Source organism: Halichoerus grypus, chromosome 7 (genome assembly GCF_964656455.1).
Source record: "Halichoerus grypus chromosome 7, mHalGry1.hap1.1, whole genome shotgun sequence".
Taxonomy (NCBI): Eukaryota; Metazoa; Chordata; class Mammalia; order Carnivora; family Phocidae; genus Halichoerus; species Halichoerus grypus.
In genome coordinates this window covers 69623936-69641716 of record NC_135718.1, presented here as the reverse complement: position 1 = coordinate 69641716, position 17781 = coordinate 69623936, and the positions used below count along the sequence as shown (strand labels likewise).

The 17781-nt window shown below is 45.1% G+C and overlaps 1 protein-coding gene across 8 annotated transcripts in view; it reads left to right on the top strand.

Moving 5' to 3' along the window:
- The window catches only part of SIPA1L2 (signal induced proliferation associated 1 like 2), a 216965-nt gene that overhangs the window by 160544 nt on the left and 38640 nt on the right, over positions 1-17781 (top strand). For all 8 annotated transcript variants that reach the window (XM_036087312.2, XM_078077712.1, XM_036087309.2 and 5 more), the window contains 5 exons: positions 925-1199; positions 13312-13569; positions 15552-15635; positions 17134-17234; positions 17635-17738. In XM_036087312.2, the coding sequence (XP_035943205.1) occupies positions 925-1199; positions 13312-13569; positions 15552-15635; positions 17134-17234; positions 17635-17738 (822 nt within the window). The remainder of the gene's footprint in view (positions 1-924; positions 1200-13311; positions 13570-15551; positions 15636-17133; positions 17235-17634; positions 17739-17781) is intronic.

Sequence of the window (17781 nt, the reverse complement as noted above, 5' to 3'; positions counted from 1 at the left end):
GAGCATTTATTAAACTGCAACTTTATCCATTAGCTCTGTGCTTTGGGGGATATGGGTATGATACGTCCCGACTTTAAATTTCCCGCAAATAAGTGATGCTGTAGTCATCAGGTGACATTTAATGGCCTGTGGTTTTTCTCTCAGTGCGTGTAAGTTACTCTCAGTGAGCGCTTTTGAGGATGGCATTAACTAGTGATCGGTGCCTCAGTGCGCTGTGTGGGATGCTGACCACCTTGCGTCCACATTCCTTTTTGTGACACTGCTGTGGACTCACGCTCTTGGGAGGGTCAGAGCACTGAAGCGCCACTGCTTGGGGTTGTCCTAGGCCCCCAAAGGATGGACCCCATGAAGGAGAGGTGGCCCCCAGGCACTGGGGGGAGGGGTCTCTGCTGCCTGCAAGAGCGCCATCCTGCACTAACCTTGTCAGCAGATGCCAGGGAGCCTGGGAGCCTGGCAGGCTTGCCTGCGTTTGAGCCAAATTGTCCTCATCACTCAGACAAGCAGGTCCCAATGGTACTCATCACCCAGGCAAGCCCCGAGGGGGCTTCCCGGAGGACAGAGTGGTACGTCCGGTGCAGAGAACACTTGCACATCTCCTAACATCCTGACTTCTGCAGCTGCCCTCCTGGGGGTGACCCTCTGAGTGTTAGCTGGGAAGGGGTTTGGGCCATTTTTTAAGTTGGATGAAATTGAGTAGCTTTTAATGTTTAATGGATGAAACTTGTTGTGGTTTCAAAAGAGACTACATTTTCCCATCACTACAGTCCATCTGGAACAGCTGATTATGGTAAACTCAGCATTGTAATGTGCTTAGCATGTCACCTGGTAGGTTGGCGGGCAGGGCTGGGAGGTCCGTGTGCGTGCCTCTACCTTGCGGGGGGGGTGGGCTCCACAGCGGTGTCTCACGGTCTCTTTTCCCCTCAGATAGTGACGCGAGGCTGTGAGACCGTGGAAATGACCCTGAGGAGGAATGGGCTGGGCCAGCTTGGCTTCCACGTGAATTTTGAAGGAATCGTTGCAGACGTGGAACCTTTCGGCTTTGCCTGGAAGGCTGGCCTTCGCCAAGGGAGCCGCCTCGTGGAGATCTGCAAAGTGGCCGTGGCCACTCTGACCCACGAGCAGATGATCGACCTGCTCCGGACTTCCGTGACCGTGAAGGTGGTCATCATCCAGCCCCACGATGATGGCTCGCCCCGGAGGTAAGGCATGCGAGGCCCTAAGCAGGGCTGGCGCCTCCTTGGCCTCTGTAGCGGGTGCTGTCCCAGCTGCTCCTCCAGGATTCGCAGAACATGTAGTCAGGGGTGTCTTCAGCCAAAGTCGTTTGGACATCGAGCATTAGAACAATTGAAAAAGAGCTTTAAAAAAGTTATTAGTGTGTAATAAAGGATCAATTTTAATTTTCTAAGCAATTTCCAGGGACATTGCCCATGTAAAGGCTGAGATATTACAAACTAAGGAGCAGAGCACCTGCTTGATTCACCTGGACCACTGAGAACCCATGTTTAAGAGGAAATATTCTTTATCATCGCTCAGCCCTTAGCAAATGAAATACTCTGCATCACTAGAATTCCTTTCTATAGCGTGAAGTCATTGATTCTTAACAGGATATGTAAGAGATCAGTACTCTATGTTTGAAGGAGGAGTGGAACATCAAATAGACTCTGTGATGTGACTACATTCAGGTTGAACTGGTTCGAGACATTGTCGTAAGCTGTCCCAAGAACCCTATGCAAAGAAGCTCAGAGGTGGATGGATGGAGAGTAGGAAGAGAATGGAATTAGTGGGTGATGGTGTTCCATTGTTAATAGAAAATAATCACACTTGACATCAAGAATATATCAGGCCCAGGGGGAAAGAAGGCCCGTTAAGAACAAGCCATCCGTGTGGGCTGTGGACCACCGTTGGGCTGCAGAGTGCCTGGTAGTAAAGCCGGAGTGCCTTCTCACTCCAGCTCACAAGGACTTCCTGCAGGCCACCTTTCAACCTCTGGCTTGGAAGCCACGCCTTAGCTGTGTGACCTTGGGTCGTGTGTGTGCTCTCTCGAAACCTCATTTGCTGTTGGTAAGATGGGGATCATAATATTGCCTACCTCATGCTACTCTTACAAAGATTAAATAAGACTGATGCACGTAAAGCACATGGCACCTTCGGGCATAATCAGTACCCCACACATTTTAGTTAAATTAAAAACTTTAGGATATTCATGTGAATTTTTCCATGCTCTAAAAGAAATTCTTATCATTCTAAATAGCAAGATGATTGCCCACTTTCTGGACGTACTTCGGTGGTCACTGAAGTCATTCCTTGTACTTTGTCTCCTTACTTCATCCTCTGAACCGGCGCTGTCCAGCCACAGCTCCCACGATGACCACGGTCCATATCCACGCCATCCGAAACAGTGGCCCCTGGCCACACGCAGCTGTCATACACTTGAGCTGTGGCTAGTACTGCCGAGAAAGTGAATTTTTCATTTCAATTAATTAAGATTTCCTTAGCCACATGTGGCTAGCGGCTACTGTTGATTAGATCAGCTCTAAACCATGACCTTTTTTTAAGAAAACAGACCAGAGGCATACCACCTTCCTCCCTGGCTAATGTGCAGAATATTGCAAAAGTCCATTTCTGTTCAATTTCTTACCACTTGCCACCTGCCTGACTTTCCGTGGCCTTGTTTCCTATATCTGCTCAGTAGGTTTACAAAATAAAGGTTGAACGAGTTGAAATTCTTGAGAGTAGCTGCCGCGTGTCACGGGAAATATCCAGGATGCTTCTCATTGCCTTTCCAAGTTCTGTCCCGTCCAGTCTGTTTGCTTTCCAAGAATCCCACCAATCACACACAGTGGTACGAGTGCAAAGAAATCAAAGACAGAAACTATTTTCTTAAAAATGAGACTTGGAAATAACCAAAGGCAAGTCCTTTAGACCTTTGAAGCCACAATGTTGTGTAAGTGAAGTGTTTTAAAATAAATTTTAAGCCAGTTCCCAGAAATTTTCCCATATAGTGAGAATTCTTTCTTCCTTTGGTGGAAATATAGATTTATAAATCTGGTGAGTTATCTGTCTTAGAGGTTGATTACTGCTGTAGAATTAGACAAAAAGGTTACCGTGTTCTTTTGAATTAAAAAAATAACATTTCTCGCCTGTTTATAATTCTGGTCTACTGTTGCTCAGTAGAAATTTCTTTTTTTAGGCTTTTCAAGAGATCTGCTTAATAAAGATATTAAAGTTATTATGGTTGGTATTTAGAACATATGATTTAGAAGAATACAATTTCCTGAGAAATACTGAATTGTTTTTCAGCTCAGACAGACAAACAGACAAACACTACCATTTAAAAGTTCCGGCTGTTACTTTTCTATCCAAGGGCGCATTATCTGTTATCTGCCTTGGTCTGCACATAATGAATTCTTCCTTTGTTTTAAATGCAAATGTTCTTATTGAAGCTGTTCAAGATATTTAGAGATTTTACCTTTGTTTCCTCAGAGTCTCATTAATGTCATTCCCTGAAGATACAGATTTCTCTCCTGATTAATCTGGAATAACTGTCTTCTGTATTTTTACCTTAGCCCAGATCAGAATTCGCTATTTGCCTGGTAGTGACACTCCGCCTGCCCCCCCCCCACCTCTGCAAGTCACGAAGGTTTAACGCCTTTCCGTTCAGTCTTCCAATTTGGTGGGAGTTTGGATCTGTAGATTTTTAAATCCATACTTCTGTGAGTTTGGGCTGCGACTGTCTAGGCTCCTGATAAAAGTACTTTCTGTTGTCAGGCAGCTTCACATAACAAGAAGTTATCCTTGCAATAACAGCCCTTTGCTTTAGACCGAGATGCAAGGATGCCACGTCATTTTAAATTTCATTTGTGCTCCAGCAAGTTGAGCCTCTGTGTTGTTCAATTTTTGTAAGGAACAATTTGGGGAGGGTGGGGCGGGGCTTAACAGGGGAAATGGGTAGCACTTGACTCATTTAAAAAATTAAAATACAAAACTTTTAAATGAAACATCGCTCAGTGCCATTTTCCTTGGCACAAGGATCTGCCTCAAGCTACAAGCACACGTGTGATTTGTGGCATGGATAATTACCGCCACCTTGTTCACACAGTGTTGCAAGCACTTGTCAGGGAGGGGGCAAAAAGAAGGACATTCATTTAAATGGACGTGTGTGTGTGTGTGTGTGTGTGTGTGTGTGTGTGTATCTTTAATGCGAGAGCCATAGGACTACAAAAATAGCCAATGCATTGCAAGATACTTCAATCTTTGTGAGCATCGCAAATGATGCAGTGAAAAATGCTTGGATTCATTTTTGCCGTGTATCAGCTGGATTTTTTCTTGCAGGGTCTCAGTGGGGCATAACTCACCTTCATCCTGTCTGTCCCCATCAGCAGTAGGACAGGCCTGTCCCCTAATAGACTTACTTCCGGTTGTTCACACATCCGAAGGTGTTTGCTTATGACGCAGAAGCTGCTGGATTAAATGAAGTCTTTAGTTGGGAAAGTATTTCTCAAAAGCCACCCCATGGTTTGAAGTCCCGTTCTCCAGTGTCAGGGTGATGGTAATTCAGCTGTCCCTCAGCTTGAAAGGAAGGCAGAGCCATTTTCCCTTTTCCTTGTGGAGTTCCAGAACACACTGAGCAGGGAGGATCCCTTCGGGAATGCTTATTAACTGATGTCGTGCTGGGGTTGGACCAGGAGCGGAATTCACACGACGGGGGAATGAGTGGCAAGAGGCAGTTGGGGAATAGCACTCTTCAAATGGAAATGAGCTTTGAAAGGGAGGAGGGTATTTCCCAAGCAGACATCTCTGTGGCAAAGATGAAGAAGACTTGGCTGAAGATGCTTCATTAAGCTCTTCCTCGGTTTTGCAAGGGATCTCATTGCCCCCGCTCCTAGCCTTCAAAGGTGACTGACACTCTATCAATGTCATTTGAAGGCAAGCGCATCAATTTAAAAGGCCACTATAAAGGCAATAACAACTCATCCGAATTATGCATGAGTTGTTATACAATGTGAGTGATACAGTAAATATGTCCAATAAACATGGAAATGAAATTTCTTGCTGTGGTGCCTCTGTTTCATGTGAATTTTCATACTTTGTTGACATACCATCCCAGACATATTCTTCTATATAATGCAAAACAGTGGAAATTGTCTCATGTCGTCTTGAGCCTAAATAGTTGTTCTCTCATCATTCTATTGAAGCGTCATGCTCACTTTATAAATTTATTTTAATTTAAGCTATTCTGTAAATCAAAGCTTGACATTGTTCTGCTTTGCTGCTGGTTGCTAGACCATTCCACTTCCTGAAGTACATGCACCTAGTTCTAGAAATTGAACTAGGAAGGGAAACTCAGTTTTGTCAAGTTAGCAGGTTGGAGAGAGATATATATATATATCTCTCTCTCTAAAGTAGATGGTGAGTTGAAATCTTGACCTAAGTGAGGTTTTTAAAGTAGAGTTCCAACTTATTTGTGTGGATAAAAAAAATCAGTTACATTTGGTATTGTCTTTTTTTTTAAGATTTTATTTATTTTTTGAGAGAGAAAGATAATGAGCACAGGGGTAATGGGCAGAGGGAGAGGGAGAAACAGGCTCCCTGCTGAGCAAGGAGCCCGACCCCAGGACCCTGGGATCACCACCTAAGCTGAAGGCAGACTGTTAACTGACTGAGCCACCCAGGCGCCCCACCTTTGGTATTGTCTTAGGGGCACCCTCCAGGAATAACTTTCAATGTGAACTGTGAAAGGTTCTGCCTCCTCTGCCCTGTCCCTCCAATGTAAAGTTCAGGTGTTTCTCTCCCTCCTTGAAGTAAGAATGTTGCATTACAGAAGGAACAAAAAGGTGGTGGCCTTGTGTTTACTCATTCAGTCATTTTGTTAACCCTTAACTGGTTTGTGTCCAAACTGTGCAGGGCACTGAGGCTATGCAAATGGGGAGGACGGACATCATCTTTACTTCCGTGGACTCTTTTTGTTTATGTGGCATTCTAAAATACAGGTTTCCCATTCAAAAATGGTTTTCTCAAACATGGCAACAATTTCTTACTTGATACTAAGTATCTCAGTGCAGAAAATACTCCACTCTCTGCAGTCAGTAATCTACACTTTGGTGCTCCTGCCTTTTTAGCAGTTTGAAATGTTGTAACACCACTGACATTGTAACAGGAGCTCAGAGGGTGACGGTGAGCTGGAGCGTTTCGTAAAGCAAATAACAGGTGCTTGCGTGACAAGTATACCATGCTAGGATAATGGGCATTCTCTTTCATGGAAATCCATTCATCAAAAATCGGGCACCAAATAGCGATTGGGAATCTTCTGCGTTTAACTTTGAAGGATGTAATGCAGTGAAAGGTTATTTCTGGTCTCAAGCTTTCTATGAAAAAAAAAGGAAGGAGGTTGGCTTCCTGAAGAACTTTCTGAGCCCGTGTTTTAAGTTGAATGGTGTGCTCTGTGTACAGTAGGGGAAGACTCAGTTGTCCCTGTGGCTGTTGAGGAAGGAGGGGGGTGCAAGCTGATGAATTATTCAGGGCCAGATAGCCTCGCTTCCCATTTAGTGTGACACACAACTTTTCAAGTCAAGACCTTTGTTCAAAGGGCTTGGTCAAGTGGTTTTATGGTCTAGATGCGTCTTTTTCTATGTATCGTCTAGATGTCTTATTTCTATAAAAATTAAGGAAATATGTAGAAAAGTGGATTAATATTTCATGTAGTGCCTATTTCATATATGACACTGACCTAACCTTTACAGTTAAGTTATGCTATGTGGTTATCTCCCTGTTGGAAGCTTTTGATTTTTTTATGCAACAGAAAGAAAGAGTTTGTGATTTAAGTGAATGAGCGTCAATTACCCCTGTCACCTTGTTGGATGATTTGGAAAGAGTCTTTTAGCTATTAGCAGGCTATTAGCATAACAGACATTAAAATGATTAAAATATCAGTGATTACTTCAATCCCTAGGGCTATAAAAAGGTTCGTTACAAAGTGCATAATATAAAAGAAGCAGGTAGTTCATTTGAGGGGATCTATCCGCCTTTGTTCCCAAAGATTCTCTTAGCTCCTCGTGGAAACTCTGACATGATGTGGGCCACATTACTGATTGTTTGATAGTTCTCTTAAGGAGATGGCAAAGTGTTTTGGAAAGAGTGCTGAGCTAGGAGTCTGGGTTCCAGCCATCAACCTGTCCCTGATTGGTTGTATCGACTTTCCAACCTGTCTGAGCCTTCTTCTCAAGGAGGGAGATTTCCTTTGTACCCCCTCAAACATTTTTGTGACATTGAAATGCTGTGGTGTGTATGGAAACTGGCTCGTGCCATACAAGGTGAGTGGTGGATTGGAAGTCAAGGATAGCATGACAGTATGTTGTAAGGCTTTATGTTCAATTATTGGGTTCAGTTAAAGGTTCTCTGTGATGCAGCCAAAAAAAGTAAAACCCATCGGCAGTTTCAGAGTACAGTAAATGCAAGTTACAATTATGTGATTGAGCCCTGGCTGCGCGGTCCATGGTTTACCCGGTGGTGGAGATCCAGCTAACGTGTCCAACTGCCTTTTTCTTTTGCTTCTTCCTTTTTCATTTTTTTCGTAGAATATAACTTGTTTCTTTCAATCTTCTCAATTTTCTAGGTTTTTGGTTTCATGTTGCCTCTTTCCAAAAGTATTCTCCTTAGTTATCATCCCATAGAACTCTTCCCCCTTCTTAGTTTTGAAGTGGCATAATCTCATGTGTCCTACTTTCATATAAGAAGGAAAGTAACAGAGGCGCCTGGGTGGCTTAGTCGATTAAGCGTCTGCCTTTAGCTCAGGTCATGATCCCAGGGTCCTGGGATGGAGCCCCACATCGGGCTCCCTGCTCAGCGGGGAGTCTGCTTCTCCCTCTCCCTCTGCCACTCCTCCTGCTTGTGCTCTCTCTCATTCTCTCTCTCAAATAAATAAAATCTTTAAAAAAAAAAAAAAAGAAGGAAGTAATAGGATAATGATGTATTGTTCTATAAGTGAAGGGAATTTTACAGCTCTAAAATTTTATGCAGTTCTGATTATTATATAAACCTTGCCATTCTATAGTTCTACACATCTACATATTATCTGGGAAGAACTTTCATGAACACTGATGTACCTTTTGCTGTTTAATATTAGCTTTTTCTGTTTTATAAAAGGAAAAAAAATAGTAGTATCTATTTGTAACTGACCTCTTTCTTGTGAAGCTGGCGCTTCCAAAAGCTTGCATAGTTCCTATGATTTAACGTGGGTTCAAAGAGACAGTGCTGTTTCTTACACGTTGACAGCTCTGGGTTTTGAGCCAAGAGCCCAAACTGTGTCTTTAGTGGAGAACAGTGTGATTCCTGGGGAGGGATCCTGCTGAGGATGGGTAGAGGAGAGTGTGCTGTGACCCCTCTGGGTGAGCCACCCGTGATGGCCTTGATAGTCAGGCTCGAAGGTGGCAATGAACCTTCAGAACAGGGATCACAGCCTGGCTAGCGGTGATTCTGCCTTCAAATGCTTGAATGACTGAAGGCTAATGGAGGGTTCTTCCAGGAAATTGGAGGTGTCATTTGAAAAACATCAGTCTGTGGGGGCGGAAGCCCATTGGGGACCTTGCAGGGTGTCTCTAAAGTTAGAGATGCATAAGTGCGGTGCTTGGCAGTGCAGACGGGTGCCTGTAACTGTGACCCCCGAGTGAGCACCACGTCCCTGCCCGCCGTGTCCAGAGGCCGGGAAGCAGTAGCAGCTGCCTGCCCTAGGACCCTGCTGGTGGGAAACCACTTCAGGCTGCAGGAAGCAGGGAGAGCGCTGATCAGTGTGGATACAAGGACGTAGACGGGTGTCCCTGGTCTGGGAATAAGCCATCCCAGAAAGCCCATGGTGCTAAGTTCAGAAGGACAAGGAGTAGCATTCTGCAGAGTAAAGCAGTAAAATGTAAGATGCTCTGAGGGCTCCAACTATTGGATTGCCGGTCAGTCTCACAGTTTTGTAATACTTGTCAGTTTCACAGTTTTGTAATACCCCGTGTTCAGTGAGCACACATTTTATGACCACTTTGGTCCAGAGAATGTTCTTGCCTTCCTTCTAATATTACAGAGCAGTGTTAGACCCAGAGAAGTTCCTGGCTAGACAAGCAATGTTAACAGTTATATGTATTTTTAACCCTGAAGCGGAGTGTGTATTGATCTCTACCTGGCATGTTAATTAGAAGCATAAATAGGTGACATGCACATTTGTTATTGAGCAAAGAGGAAATCAGTATGCTCACATGTAAGTGATCCCCACAGCCCTCTCTAACATCACCCAGTGTCTTCGTTGGGCAAGCAACCTGTGAAAAGTGCGCCAGAAGCTAGAAATGCAGTTCACGTCTGTGGACTTGATTTGGTGTATGTCGAAAGGAAGCCGAGGGCGTTTCTCGGTGAGGTCTGAATTTGTAACTAATGCAAGAAAGCTAAAAGCTTGTCTTTTCTTAAAAACAACAACAACAGCAAAACCTGTTTCAGTTACACACAAGATTAGCAGTTCACTTTGGGGGGAAATGTCTTTTTGTGCTAGGTCTTCTTGCATTTCATCCATTTGGGTTTCGGTTGGTCTTTACCTAGTGGTCAGAAATCCTTGCTGTGTGCCCTTTCAGGGCTTGATGCTTCAGAGGGGCAGGGAGATCTCGCCTGGCGTCCTGCGCTGGAACTAGTCACAGAGGCAAGAGGGGTGTGTGCGGGGACAGGAACAGGTGCAGGTGCAGAGGGGGAGGAGTTTCTTGTACTCACTGCAGCAGGAGGACCTCTGCTGTAGGCTAATTGGAAACTCTTATTTTAGACCTCTTCCTGTTTCCCTAAAACTTCATTGAATTTTCTGTGTCTTTCCAGACATTTCTTAGAACAGAATTATGTTTGACTAGGTTTGATGGTATGTTAAAATTAGTGGTATTTATTTGATGGTTTAGTCCTAGAAGTAAACAAAGCAGAAACCTAGCTTATAAGAGTAGTTGCTATAAAAGTGTCACATACTCACAAAATTAATTTTGATTTTCAAATAAAGCCATTCTTTCAAAAATAGCTGTTCTTTATTAGGGCAAAAGAATGCCAGTTTTTAGTATTAAGAAGATCATTTACATATGACTTTGTGCAAAAGTTTGGAAATGAAATAATTCCACCCTGAATCTCCCCTCAACCTCATGCGTTTGCACACGTTTTTGTCAGCACTCTCTAAAATATTAGTCATGATTATGCATTTATATAATGTTTTTCCTCAAAGATTCAAGCTAAATTACAACATCTTATTAAAGGCTACAATTGATGAGCATGAATTAAATATTCCACACACCTCAGCCATCTATCTTCTCTTTACTTTCTCTTCCTTTTAAGCCTAGCCTAGTAAACTAGTAACCCAAACAGGCACTGGAGATACACGTTGCCCTTTGGTCCACAAGATTCAAGGTTCATGTTCCTTTCATTCAAATATAACTCCAAGACCCTTCACTTGGATAGGTCTCTGCCTTTAAGGATTCCCTGACCTGTACTCTTCGGGCACCTGCAGCCTTTGAGACCAAAGCCCAGAGTTCGCCTGACTATCCAGTGACTTGCTTAGAGCACTGAATAGCGTGGAAGACAAGAGTAGGTTTTCTTGATATTTTGATATTACTGTCATATCCCACATTTATGATTTCTAATTAGGTTGCTGGTCGAATGGATGAATCAGTAGTCCCAGGGGATGTGTCATCTAGTTAAAGAGAAAAACACTTGGAAACAGTACAAGTCCATGATTCAATGTTGTAGAGCCTTGGAATTTTATAAAATAATAATAATAATAATAATAATAGTCATGCAATCCAGTGTAAATCTGGGCTTATCAGAGTTGACCAATCATTTAACTAACGCATTCAGGAAATCCAGGGTAATTTCAAGTTGCCTAGGTAAAAGATGAATTTTGCTTTGAGGGAAGAAAAGTTAAAATAAAAGATGAAGTAAAGTTTACTAAAACAGGCGTGAGTATCTCTTTCGGATGGTTTACTCAATCTCCTTCTCTTCTCTTCTCAGAGGGTAGCACCAACCATCCATTTGGTTTCCCAAGCCAAAAAGCAGGCCATTGTTATATTCCTACCTGTTTCTTCATCCCAAGCTCCAAGGACTATTGATTTGATGGGTGAGAAGTAACTTTTATCCAGTAATGCTGCTGAGAAGAATGAAGCTGTTCCATGCCCTGACCCTTTGTGTGAGGCCGGCCCCCCTTCCCTACATCCTGTCCCCCCAGAAACTCAGGATCTCCTCTGTAACCCAAGAGTTCGAGTTCCACATGATGTCTGAAAAAGACCTTATTGAGGTATGACTGACATAACAAAGCTGTATACATCTAATGCACACAGCTTAGTGAGTCTGGAGATAAGTATACAGCCATGGAACCCTCACCATAATCAACACCATCGCCTCCAAAAGTTTCATTCCATCCTACGTATGTATGTATGTATCTCTTGACATAGACCTTTCTTCACTCATTGCACTGGGCACTCTGTGGACCTTTTAATCTGGTTTTACCTGTTTTTAGTTATGGAGATTTTCCTGCATGGTTTCTTAATAATTTCCTCCCCATCTTTTCCCCCCTCTTCTCTTTCTGGTACCTCTGTTAGGTATACATTAGACTACTTGGATCGAACTAATTTTTGTATGCTTGCTCTCCTGTAATGTTTTGGGAGAGTTCCTCAGTTTACCTTAGTCTTAGTAGATTTTTTTTTATTTTGAATTTTAGCTATCATGTTTTTAAATTTCAAAAGTTCTTTCTTATTCTCTAGGGGTATGGTTGGTTGGTGAGCCTCACTGCAGGGTGATTGGGTGGCTTACATCTAATTACATCTCCTTGTCTTTTCACCAGAGGAAGATCCTCGTTGGTCTTTGTAGACTGATGAGCATTCTGAAGTTGGGTTTGAAGGAAGGGGAAATGACTCTGGGTCTCATTTTCCAGTGAGACTTTCACTTAATCTTTTGTTTTCAGCCAGGCTCTCCTCTTTCCCTGGAGTCTGGATACTTCAGGCGGAGTTCCCCAGACCATTGCTCCTGCCCGCTAGAGTCAGGGGTCGTTATTGCCTGACTAGACCCTGGTGCCATGTGGTGCTGATGGTGCCCAGGGTCCAACTTTTCTTTGTTCTCTCTTTTCTAAATCGTCCCCTCTTAAGCCTTCTCTCTCACTTTTGCCTCCTGCAATGCCTGGTGCTTCCGGTCCCTGTGCCCCTTCGGGGTTGTGTAAGGGGAGTGGTCTCGTCTCTCCTTGCTCCCTCTGGACACCCTTGGGTTTTGCCTTCCATCTGTGATTGCTGTGGTTTAGAGTTTCAACTGTCTCAAGTTTTATAGGTGGGCAAGTTTGTTTCTGTTTCTTGTTCTCCTCATTCTTATATAATGATTTTGAAAAGAGGCTGAAATGTTCCTCTACCATCTTGAGAACGGGAAGTCTCCTTTTTAAAGAACCACACCTTACCCTAGTGGATTTCTCAGGGGGTGAATATTAGCAAGTTTCTCTGTTGACTCTGGAACGGAGAGGCACCGGCTCTATGAACACGCTAAACTGGGATGATGTGCCCTGGCGCTCAGACTTGAAACTTACCCTGTCTTCTGTGTCCTTGCCATTCCATGCCAGCTGGTTGCACAGGCTGGCTTTGGTCAGGTTAATAGTACCATTTGCACTGTGTAATTAATGAGAAACTTGAGAGATGTCTGGCTTAAGTCACAGTTTGAGGCTAACAGGTCTTATGTTCCTGACTGGTCACCTGAGCACATGAGAGAGCACTCCAGCAGATGACATTTGGGGAACGGTAATGCTAGTTTAAGAGAGCGACATGGTAACTAAGAAGCCCCCTTTGACCGGATGGGCACTCGGGTTTCCCCTTGACTGTGACAGCGTTTACTAATTTTGTTTTTCACTTTTCTCAGACTCCATAGAAAAGGTGACCTGTGACTAATTCCTAGTTATATAACTGTACTTCTTTTGAATCTGTTCAGATTTCATATGAGGCATTTTTAATCTCTTCAAGTGTATTTATTGCCCCGTGTTCAGTGTGTATGATTCCACGTGTGCAAATTGGATAAAGATACATTCGGGTCTAAGAAGTTTGTGAACGACCCAGAGAGACAGGATATAGACACGTAATGCCTAAAGCAATATCTGTCAATTAACCAGAGCCACAAGCATGATACTGGATGCTACTGGTTCCCAACTGGGTCATGGACAGAGTCCCCATAAGCCAGGGACACTCCTGGGGGTGGATGGCTCTCCTCCGTCGTCTGGAAGCCACAAGCAGGCATGCTGATGGCCTGGCACTGAGCCTCCCTACTTACCCGCTCTTCTCGGCCCAACAGAGGGTGTTCGGAGCTCTGCCGGATCCCCATGGTGGAGTACAAGCTGGATAGTGAGGGCACCCCATGTGAGTACAAAACGCCCTTCCGGAGGAACACCACGTGGCACCGCGTGCCCACCCCGGCCCTGCAGCCCCTGGCCCGGGCCTCCCCCGTCCCCAGCACACCGGACCGACTGCAGTGTCAGCAGCTGCTACAGCAGACCCAGGCTGCCATCCCTCGAAGCACCTCCTTCGACCGGAAGCTGCCCGATGGCACGAGGTGAGGCTGCGCCTTTGCTCCGGGACGGCCCTTGCAGAACGCTGGGGTTAGAACTTGACATTACAGGGGGTACCTTCTTATTTGGCTTGTTTCTAAGTCCACTTGTTCTGCACCAGTTGGCAGATGGGGCCGTAGGGCAGGCCCCAGATGCAGTGGTGCTTGGCATCTGCCCCACGCCTCGCCCGGTGGTGCTGCTCGTACCATGTAGGTCCTACCCCAGACCCACCCACCAGCGCCACGCCTTTCCCTCCCCTGGTCCTCCTGGTCACCTCGCTCCCTCCATCGTCTTGGGCAAGACACCCGAGAAGGGATTCTTCATGAGCCTCTAGATAAGTGCAAGCAGTCTTGAGTATAAATAAAACTGTAAAATCAGTGACTAAATCCCATCATCCTAATGTGTATAGTATTTTAAGAGGTCCCAAGATCATTAGCATTTCCTTGCTTTTTTTTTCTTATTTTAAGCAAACTGAGTTAAGTTGAAAATTAATTTTTCTTTTTTTTTTTTTTTAAGATTTATCTATTAGAGAGAGAGAGAGAGAGACTGGGGAGATGGGCAGAGGGAGAGAATCTTCAAGCAGACTCCCCACTGAGCAGGGAGCCTGACACGGGGCTTGATCTTACAACTCATAAGACCATGACCTGAGCCAAAACCAAGAGTCGGACGCTCAACCAGCTGAGCCACTCAGGCGCCCCTAGAATTAATTTTTCAGTGAGAGAATCCACTTGTTTAAAAGTGCGTCTGTGGTATTAGTGGCTGGTGGGAATTCAGGGTGCATAATTCGCATTAGGTAGTTTTAAGTGAACAAAATGGCAAATTTGTTTTGTTGTTAATTTCTACTGCTTTTGTTTTCATTTTTTTCGTAACTTACGGGCCATGGAGACGCCATGAGTTTCCTCAAACTGGTTTGCCGGGCTCTCTGGTCTAATAGAGTTGTTGGAAGCAAGGGTGCTGAGCCAGGCTGCTTACCTGGTGTATGCTCACCTCGACTATTACTCATCCTCTCCCAACTCCAATTTCCTCATCTGAAAAATAAACTTAGTAATAACAGAGACCTCTGCAGGCATTATGAAGATGGACTGTATCAGTATTTGCAAACTGCTCAGACCCATTCCTGACATGTAGTAGGCCTATATAAGTATTGCTGATAGTTGGTAAGATTAAAACATGAGGTCTTTCTCTGCTTTCTCCAGTTTATTGTTTAGAGGTTGAATGCAGAAACAGTGTTCCTTTGATTTGACATTAAATTATCTTGGCTCTGGGTCTCCTTCCTCAGAGGTCCGCTGAGTTTATAAACTCCCCATATTTAAAGAAGGGCACATGGGTAGCCCAGGTAGAAGGGAAGGGGTCTGCGGGGTCTACAAGAGCCTCCCTTATTAAAGTAAAATTTAGTAAATTATAGGGGAAAAAAAAAGACCTGGAGGGTTCTAGCAGCAAAATGGAAACTTGGCAAGCACATCTTTATCAAGTGCATTCTCATGAGTATTACTTATTTTTGTGTGTCTGAAATAAATAGGATTGCATCCAATAGATGTGTGAAAATAAATGGTTTTGACAAATTTAGAGTTCTCTGTCTGCATTGGTTTTAAATACAGGACCAGAACATGCCTTGCATTAAGTTTTCCTTGAACAAGTAGTAGTAATGTTTTCATAATTCTGTATTCTGGTGGGTTCTATTGTGGTCCTTCCATATTTCACTGGAGTCATTACTGTGCTTTAGAATCTTCAGATGGTGAAGGCTTATTCCTGCTACATCTCTTTCCTGTAATAAACTGCCAACCATGAGCCACCCGATGTCTCCGGCATCACCCCTTCTTGGTCTGTTTGTCCATAGTTCATTCTGTTTCACTCTGCGATGTGTATTTCTTCCTTTTCTTTGTCACTGTAAAATGAGTTCATTGGTGAAACAGAACGGGCCAGGTCCCGATGTTGGTGCCCCACAGATACCTCGGTGCCCTGTTAATAATTCTAGTCACCATTTCAGAAGTTCGCCCAGCAACCAGTCGTCCTCCAGCGACCCCGGGCCTGGCAGCAGCGGACCCTGGAGACCACAAGCGGCGTATGACGGGTACTGCTCAGTCTTCCCTCATTGCTGGCCCCTGGGAGGGACCTGGTCAGGGACTCGCACAGAAGCATTTACTGTGTGTCTGCTATGTACGAGGCCATTTGGGGGATGTAAAAATGCCAGACAGGCTTTTAATAAGTCACTTGTCCAGGCCCGAAAGCTCATCATTTCTATGTAAGTAGAGCTCATTTGTCCATATTCGGAGTCTGCCTGTTTTCTCATTTTAATAAGGAAAGTCTTTGTGAAAATGAAGGGTGTGGGGACTCTACAGACAGTAGCCCTTGGCAGTCTCCCCCTCGCTTAAATTGCCATCGAGGAGTAAATTCCCAGCCTCTCTGGGAAGTGCATCTTCTCCGAAACACAGCCCCAGGTCGGAGAAGCAGCTTTAGCATTTGGCAGTCTTTTCCTGCCTCCTGTTTGAGAACAGTACAAGGGCACCTCACACATCGGGCTGAGGACTGTCCCTTGGAGTGTGTGCACGAGTATCGCCTCCAACGGCCGGCAGGTCAGGTAACGCCCAAGGATGCCTGGGGACACACACATGCTGAACTGACAGCTGCAGAAACTCGGGAAACATTCACAACTTCCGGGAGGAAGAGGTGCTCCTGGCAATATCGTTTGCCTGTATTGGTCTTAATTGAATCCGGAGGTGAGAGAATGGCCAGGTCAGACGAGAAGGGTCTCCCTGGGGGAACAGTGGCTTTCTGTTACTGCTCTCACAGGTGCAGAGGGAAACGTCTCTCCCTGGAACCCGCTGCCTTCTGGTCTGGGCTTAGAAGTAGATGTTGGCAGTCAGAGTTACATGTGTTCGCTACCTTAGGTAATAGATGGAGTTCTTGAACTTAAAGACATTTTTCTCAATCGAGTTGCATTTGAAAAGTAGAGGGGATTTTTTTTTTTTTTTAATCAGTGGAAAAGCCATTTCTGGCTTTTTCTGCAAACCAGGATCTGTCACAGAATCCTCTAAGTAAGAAATCACTTGGTAGCAGGAAGAGCGTTCCTGGGATTTCTTTCTTTTGTCAGATTTTATTGTCATCTGTGGGGTTTTCATAAAACAAAGTCCACCTAGAAGTAGTCTCGAGCCGGTCCATCTTACTTTCTTTTCCTTAAAAAAGTTGAGATGAAGTATCAGCGCCGTGTACTCTCAGCACAAGAGAAAACAAAACAAAACGAAACAAAAGCATGAGCCCCAACTCGGCTTCCTGGGGACAGCTTCTCTGACCCTGGACAGTCCTCCAGCCTCCTGGCTTCGGCAGCCCTTTTGTGTCTGTAAATGGCTGTCATCCAGGTGCCTCTGTTGAGCCAGTGGGGAAACGAGAGTCCCCGAGTCCAGGTGCTTGAAGCTTGTCTGGCAGGGCTGGGCCGGCAGACAGCGGCGTTTCCGGTTGCCGGAAGCAGCTTCTGGGGGGTTTCCCGGGATGGGCCGTGCGGGAGCAGCACACACAGCAGGTGTGCGGGGGGGGCCTGGCCAGCAGGCCACTCAGTTCTGTGCTCTTTGCAGATGCCACTCTCCTCTGCTGCTCAAGCCCCAGGGCACGGGCCCTTTGGAGTGTGAAGGAGCCAGGGAGCGGGAGGACAGCCTGGAAGGAAGCAGGCACCTGGGTAATGAGACATGCGGCTGGTCAACTGGCCAGCCCTTCCATCCTGCTCCCTCTTTTCTCCCATCCCTTGTCTATTCATTCATTCATGCATGCATGCGTTCATCCCATCCCATGGTGAGCACCATCCTGTGACAATGCCCATGTGGTCGGCTGGGTCTCCCAGTGTCACAGGGGACACGGTCATGGGCCACAGTACTTGTGGTGCCCACGGAAATGGAACATTAGCTTTATGGTAGTTGTTCTGTGGACTCTTATTGGAGTCTGGTGAGACCAGAAAGTTCCAGGACCACAGTCCTGTTCATTTCTACCAGACCATTTTGTTGTCCTGCTTCTGTGTTTGCTTTGCTCTTTTGTTAACACTAGAAATTAGATATTCAACTCTTCTCTTCTTTATGTGACAGAAACCAAATGGCATGGCCCGCCCTCCAAGGTCCTGAGTTCCTACAAAGAAAGAGCCCTGCCGAAGGATGGAAGTTGCAAGGACTCCCCCAATAAGCTTTCCCACGTAAGTCCTTCATTGGCGGGCTGATCTCTCGCACAGCCGTTCT